This window comes from Diorhabda sublineata, chromosome 11 (assembly GCF_026230105.1).
Source record: "Diorhabda sublineata isolate icDioSubl1.1 chromosome 11, icDioSubl1.1, whole genome shotgun sequence".
NCBI classification, from domain to species: domain Eukaryota; kingdom Metazoa; phylum Arthropoda; class Insecta; order Coleoptera; family Chrysomelidae; genus Diorhabda; species Diorhabda sublineata.
Window position 1 is genome coordinate 685,424 of NC_079484.1, and position 7,610 is coordinate 693,033.

The 7,610-nt window shown below is 29.5% G+C and overlaps 1 protein-coding gene across 6 annotated transcripts; it reads right to left on the reverse strand.

Annotated features, from left to right (window-relative positions):
- Positions 1-1,409: 1,409 nt before the first annotated feature.
- On the reverse strand, positions 1,410-7,271 carry LOC130450155 (myeloid leukemia factor). Of its 6 annotated transcripts, none has more exons than XM_056788365.1 (7): positions 7,064-7,261; positions 6,524-6,735; positions 6,186-6,425; positions 4,941-5,121; positions 3,272-3,379; positions 2,224-2,289; positions 1,615-1,696 (listed from the first exon to the last, which is right to left on the reverse strand). In XM_056788365.1, exons 1-6 carry the CDS (start codon positions 7,111-7,113, stop codon positions 2,271-2,273), a joined length of 810 nt encoding a protein of 269 aa, XP_056644343.1. In that variant the 5' UTR covers positions 7,114-7,261; the 3' UTR covers positions 1,615-1,696; positions 2,224-2,270. The 6 variants fall into 6 exon arrangements, with proteins under 6 accessions (XP_056644340.1, XP_056644341.1, XP_056644345.1 ...); XM_056788364.1 differs by having other exon boundaries at positions 3,272-3,382; positions 7,064-7,260; XM_056788362.1 differs by lacking the exon at positions 2,224-2,289 and having other exon boundaries at positions 1,410-1,696; positions 3,272-3,382; positions 7,064-7,271.
- Positions 7,272-7,610: the final 339 nt, after the last annotated feature.

Sequence of the window (7,610 nt, forward strand, 5' to 3'; positions counted from 1 at the left end):
TTTAATGTTTCGCTTACTTTACAGTTGCAGCTCAATTTTTTTGTATTTTGACGAATTTTTTATTCATTTTACTGCGTTTTCGTCGAGATAATTCAAATTTTGGTCGTAGAAAATATGTAGTGTCATATTTTGCTGAAAACCTAGTCCACAAACTCCACTTTCTCGGGTATAATAATCCCAAAAGGTACGAAAATATTTAGAAAATCCTTTCCTTGGCTGTTTTTTCAAAATTTCTTCAATTTTTTTCAAAATTCCTTGGATTTTAATCAAATTTTTTTCGATTTTATTATAAAACGATTGAACGTACACAAACAAAATAACTTTCGACCGAAACTAATCACGGGGTAAGTTAAAACGTATTTTTTGGTAGTATTCAACCCCCGTAAGGTTCCATCCCTTCCCGACGTACCCAAACGATTCTTTTGTCATATTAAATTTTCATCCCGTTGGGTTCTAAATGGAAATAAAAAAAAAACGTTGGAATATAATTTTATTTAAACCTAGAACGATACATAATTCTAAAAACTAATGGATACAATAGAGAGTAATATCAATACCACACAAAATACACAATTAACAACGATTTACCCCACCCTTCCCCCCCGCCCCAAGTGCTCACCATTTAAAAAAAAATCTATTTACTAAATTGACGATATACTACAATATCGATTCACACTCGAGTTATATATTGAACCGTTCACTATAAATACACTTTTTGGTCCTTCGAGCCTGGGATAACCTAATATAACAGGCTCGAAGGACCACAAATGTTGATAGTAAACAGCGTTAATATCATCAAATTACCCTCGAGTATGCTCGTCAAAAAAATTTCAACAATGTACATAGCAATTAAATATTTGTACTTATCGTATCCTGTACAAAAAATTATTTTTCCAAAGTTATTCATCTCAAAAACGGAGGTAATTAGGAATGTAACGCAATGTGAAGAAAATTTCGGGTCCAATTGGAAGGATGATGAATTACTGGACTGGAAAAGAAGAAGAATGAATCAAAGGAACTAATAATAGGAATGAGAAGAAGAAATTGATGTAATTGCACGGATACATAACCTCACAAAGTCCAAAAGTACTTCGCTCTTCCCTAACGGATACAAAAATCGAAGGAAATCACTTTCCGATCACGAACTGAAAATTGGAATTTTTTTTTTCGTAGAAAATCATTGACAATAATAATTACGAGATAGATGTCATATAAATAATTATAGCAGCCGAAAATTTTTCACAAATTATTCGAAAATTGTTTAAAATATAAAAATTCGTTGATATCTTTTCGTTATCACACTGTAAAAAAAATTTTTGGTTTTATAAATCGAATAAAAATTGTATCAAACTATTCCAGAGACATCTAATGAACTCAAATTCAATATTTATCTGCAGAACGTTATTTAAAAAAAAGTAAATGTTTGATATCGTGCTAAAAAGTATCAATTTTATATCGAAACAATTAATTAATGACAAATTTTCCCAGAAACGAGCAAAATCCTTGAACAAACAACAATGAAATCTATCTTGAAAATAAATTGTCAAATTCAGTAATACTAAAAAATGAATTAATTCAAAAATTTCAATTATCGACTTGAGGTGGTGCAGGTTCGTCCGAAAACGTTTTCAAAGATTTCGATTTTTTTGGTTGGAGCTGTTGGTTCGGCGAACTATACGGATGTCTACCGGCGGCACTGGAAAACAAATATTTTCCATAAACATAGGAAGTTAGCAAACAACACGAACTACCAAGCGATGTTAAAGCAAAACCATCAATTTTCATTAATTAAATAATTCAACTATATTAGTAATAAAATCCTGTTAGTTAAACAGTTTTTTAAAGCAAAAAAGTATCATTACATAAAAAATTTTGATTCAAATTAATCGAAAAACTATAAAATTTAACGATATAAGTAAATTAAACCACCATTTACTTATTATCACATAAATGAAACACTATAAGCACATTTCTATAGAAAAGAAGCTAAAAATTCATTCATAAAGTTTGCCAACACTCTGTATATACAAATAATGAGTTTCCTACAAAACTATGACTTTAAATTCCTAATTACAACTGTACAACTTAATGATTCACCCTGTAGAAAGTCTCGAATGATTTATTAGACACCCAGTATATCGATTGTTATGGAAAACATGAACGTATTCAGAAAATAAATGATTATAAGTGATTGTTTTCTAAATAATTTTCGAAAATACTTACGTGTTAAGTTGGAGCCGATTTAGTCGGAATAAATTTAATTTTTTTTATTAATAGTGTCTTGAAAACCTGTAATGTAACCAATTCCCAATGAATGTGATTGGCAATCAAATGGAATTTTTATGAATGAAACTTCGTTAAAGGATGAAATGTATGGTGGTTATAATAAGCGAGAAATGTATTAAATGAAATCACGAATTAGTATAAATATTTATTACGAGTTACTTACTTCAATATAACGCCCTGTATAATTAAAAATGCTAATTTTTATATAAAATCGAGTGGAATAACGAAAAAACTTATCACAATAAAATAACGTTGACGTACAAAAACAAAGCATAACCTATAAAAAGTTACGTCAATAATAATTCTTCTTTTTTAACGCGTACTAGATTGATTTGAACTACAAGACGTTATACAGAAAGAGGCTAATAATTTGATGTGTTTATATTTATTTACCATGGGCGTACTAGACTTTATTTACCAGAGGAGGATGGAAAATACTAATTTTGCGATTTATTTAGTTATAAAACTGGTTCTACAGATACTTTATCTACGTGGCAAGCAAAAAAATCGTGTTCGGGTTAATTTATAACACATTTAATGGATTCTGTTTAATTTGAAGCCGATTTTAGTAAGCAATAATAATAAAGACGCGCAATTCACTTATCAAAACACGTTAAAATATAATCAAATTAGAATATCCTTATTTTTATAATGAATTAAAACATATAGAGAGAAAAAAATTATTGTATTGTAGTTAGAAGTAAGTAATCATTAAAGTTTAAGAAGGTTCCGGCTCGAAGGACCAAAACGTGGTAATATTTTATTCCACATACAAAAAGGATGTTGCAAATCGAAAATTTGAGCACAGGATGGACTCGAAACTCAAATTTCTATGTTTTGATTCATTTTTTTCAAAATAATTATTTTTTTAAGAAAAAATGTTTTTGAACTAACCAATAAGAGTTTGATAAGTAAATTACGACACCGTAAGCATATTATCGATTATTAATACAAGTTATGAAGAAATATATTATACGGGGCCTACCTAGAATTACTCGATGAAGGTAATGCTAATTTTGGTGACCGTATACTTCTGCGAGAAGATACCAATGGCGAGGACGGTATTGGTACTGTTCTTTCTCTATGTCGACGACTACTACACATGCGTAGCAACAACAACATCGAGCCAAATAAAATTGCAAAATAAATAATAAAGCAAATTGTTCGAAATTTACTATTCGGGTACTGAGAATTCGTGAAAAAAATTGAAAAATAAATCAACAGTATTTATCAGATGTTCAATGATTAAAATTAGTGAAAAAATCGCTTAGGGTATGAGAAAGGGTCGTAAAAATATTAGGATCTAATCTAATTAAAGTAATCGAAGACTAGAATTGTGAGGAAAGCTGTAAATGAAGAGAATTTGGAGACAAAATCAGAATTTGAAGATTTCAGTTCAATAGTTGTGTCAAAATTAGATATAAATTACTTAAAATACAAAAATTCAGTTACCCGAATATTAAATTAACAAAATTTCAAATAACTAAACGTAAAACGAGGTTTGTTTCAAAAATTAACTTTGATGAAACGTTCAAAACGTGGAAACAACCCTGGGATCGCGTTATTGAATCAAATAGGGATGAAAATCCCTCACCGGATGATGAAATATAACACCAATTTGTAAATATTGAAATAGATTGGATACTTTTGGGACAAACCTCGTATATATGATTAAAATAAAGAGTTGAAATTGATTTTTGTACAAAATAAACATCTAAACATGCTAAAATATATTTAAGGAAGTATCAGTATGGTAAAAAAATTATTTAATTATTATTTGACTCAATTTAGATCGAAATTTGAAAAAAGAAAAAAAGTCGACTGAAAATAAAGATGAAAAGGGCTAAAATAACGTTTATACGAATTAAAAAATATCTTCAAAAGTGAAATAAAACAAAATTGACAACTTCGTAGTAGTCTGAGAACGATTCCAACCCTGGTTATGCCAAAATCATTACAGAAGATGAATACAATGATGTTTTATACAACGTACAAATAGATTCCTTAATTCACAAAAAAATTAATGAAAATTGCATGAAAATCCACCCTTGGTGCCTCAGAAGTACTGAACTATCACTCTTCCCCTTGTAATTTGAAATAATTATAAAAAAAAACACCTAAAAAGGGTTATAAGATGATTTAAGTCATAACATACCATCATAAACATCGAAATTATGAAAAAAATCGATCATTAACCACCATTTTTAACCCCCAATTAATTGAGAAGTAAAAATTATTTGATTTTGTTTATCGTTAAGATTTATTGCACCCTATGGACAAAAATAAAGACTAAATTTAATATTTATCGACTTCAAACAAGCCTATGACTTCGTTTAAACCGAAATTTAGAAGAAAATAATGAAAATATCCTTAAATAATATAAACAAAGAACAGGACCGGACTCTCAAGGGCACTTCGTACTGGGTAATTAAAAATATTTATCAAAAAAAATGAAAAATCGAAAAAAAATTGTAATATATGATCTATAAAAAAGAAATTTAAAATTATAAGCAAAATTACTGATGCTTCTTAAATATCTAGTCATGTTTATACTAATCTAAGTGCTAAAAAAAATTTGTAATGCAAATAAGAATAAAAAACTAATTTAAACTCTCGATGTTACACGAAAAATGACCAAAGTAATCAAATCTTACCTTGGACCTGACGTGATGGCGGGTATAGAGGAATGTCCAGCGTAAGTGTGTCTATTTCTAGAAGAACCGGATGTAATTCTGGGTATTTCGGACCTACGAGTTTTAGTTTCCCATTCGTGATTGAAATCTTCCTTTTCGTCGTCTTCAATATTTATCAAATCTTCACTTTCTATCCTTTCACCTAGAAATGTCACAAATACCGCGTTTCAGTAACCCGTTATCATCTTCGGAGACCGAAAAAGTGTAATAAACTGTAGAAATATAACAAGCAATTACTGAAATTCTAATATAGTGAAGAAATAATAGAACAAACATCTATTAAAGAACATTTCCACTTATTTGAAACGTTCAAATCCAACTAATGATTCCCTAGAACATTTAGCATAATTTTTTCCATAAAATTGTAATTGGTGTACCATTTTCTAACTGTAAATATGGTTTCGTCCATCTTTTATCAATAATTGAATCTGATGTCATTCGTTAAAAGAATATTTTCAAAAATTTTATAAATCTGCTCCTTCTAAACTTCCTCCAACTGTTTTTGAACCAACACTAGCTCATCTTGCATTTAGTAGCTCAATTTTTATAAGCGAAGATGTTAATATGAGATTTTTTATTAAAAAGCATCAATTTCTAGCTATTTTAGACCTCTACATCATTGATAACATCTTACGAGAGGATTTTGAGACATTTCAAACAATTTTGATATAGTAGATTTAATAAAAACATCCATAAAGGACTTCCACTTCCTTTCTGGTATGTCATTTCCATAGAAAATACTTTTCCTTGGTTAGAAATCTGTTCCTCTCAATTTCCTTTCAGTCTTATTGACATCATGTTGCTTTTGATAGCTCATCTTCAAGATTCTTCGTTGTCTATGTGGAATTTGGAATTAAAACTTCATTGACCAGGTTTTAAAACAGGTCGTACTGGTTGTTGTAAGTATTTGTATAAATTTGGGTGCAGTAGATCAACTTAAAACGCTTCCTTTTTCTTTCCAGCCATATTTGTAGAGAAAATCCATTTCCCTATCTCAATATTCAACTTGTCGCATAAATAAAATTATCATTTAACACTTTTTGAGCTAGAGTTATCAGCTGTTATGCATTTTTTCAGAGTACAATAATGTCAAATTAATTATTTTAAATAGAAAAAATTCACTATCACTTAATCACTTCACCAAAAATAGCTAAAGGAAATTAAAAACGACAATTATTTTAATTACTGCTATAAAATTAAACTTACCAGTATGTACGTTTTGTTCTTTTTCTATAATATGTGCCCTTTCACCAATGTGATGTCCTATCGACATTTTTTTAGTACCAGTTACAGAATCTGTGACTGTTTTTTGAGTTTCTTTTATCCCTCCTGGGGCAACTCGCGTGCTAGAAGTAGCTTTGTATACTTGGGGACGTCCATCAGGACCTGATGTCATACTTATGACCGTACTAGAGCTATGATAATTACCAGAATTTGCCATAGAATCTAGCGAAATTATAATTATCAAATTTATTATCAATTCCCTCGTACATAAAAAGAAATCATAAAAATACGTGAATTATTGTTAAAAGTCTTGAACCTACCTAAAGAACCACTAAGAAGTCTGTTGAAATTTGGCATAACTGGCATGGAAAAAGGAGACATGAGAGAATTGTGCATATTATGTCGGCCTGTTGTCAATGCTCTGTTTTCAAAATCGTCAAATCCCAACATAGATCCTCTCATCATTCCAAAAGGATCAGAAAATAATGAGTTCATCATGTTGCTCATTTGACGCATATGTCTCATATGAGACCTTAAAAAACATTTACCTATTACAATCACTCCTTATTATTTATAATATAAATTAAAAAAAGCATTTTTATAAAATATCTAACTATTTATTAATGATATTCGAAGTTTAATTAATAAATGTAATAATAAATTAACACTTAATTAAATTGTGAATTTTTTTGTGGAGGATAATATTTGTTTAAATCTCATTAAATTTTCAAAATTTCATCATTTCATCCCGTATTATTCGATCCGGACAGGATCATGTCCTTTACATAAATCAGCATGGCCGTCTATTTTGATCTCGACGTACAGTTAAAACTTTCATAAAAAAAAATCGATGTACTTACCCAAAGAAATCGTCTTCCATATCACCCATTAATGATCCAAACATGGACATATTTATTAGGGAAACTTTTAAGAAATTATTTCCGCTAATTTAAATAGACACGATATATCTCACAATAACTGAATTGAGACTCAATACTCAAGTTTCTATGCGATAAAAAAACAATGTCCGCTGCCTGCTACCGTACATATGTCAAAATCGTAATCAGGAGAATGTTCGACAATACGAATATTCTAGAGCATTAAACCTATTTCTGCAAAACTTTATCATTAGTCAGCGGCAGCTTTCCAACCAATTAAAGTTGACGATTTCACTTCTTGTTATGTAGATAAAGCCTGCTTCACATTCTATTTTTATGATTTTAGAATAACCTTTATGACACAAACAAAACCATAGAACTTGATGCAATATCATAGAGTTGATATTAAAAATAGAGCGAGTAGTATGTAAGTGAAATTGTACTATTAGAAGAGAGAATAAGAGCATTTGATGACTACTTTCTATTTCTCTCTACCAATTTCGAATCAAAACTTGCTATTCTCAGGGAG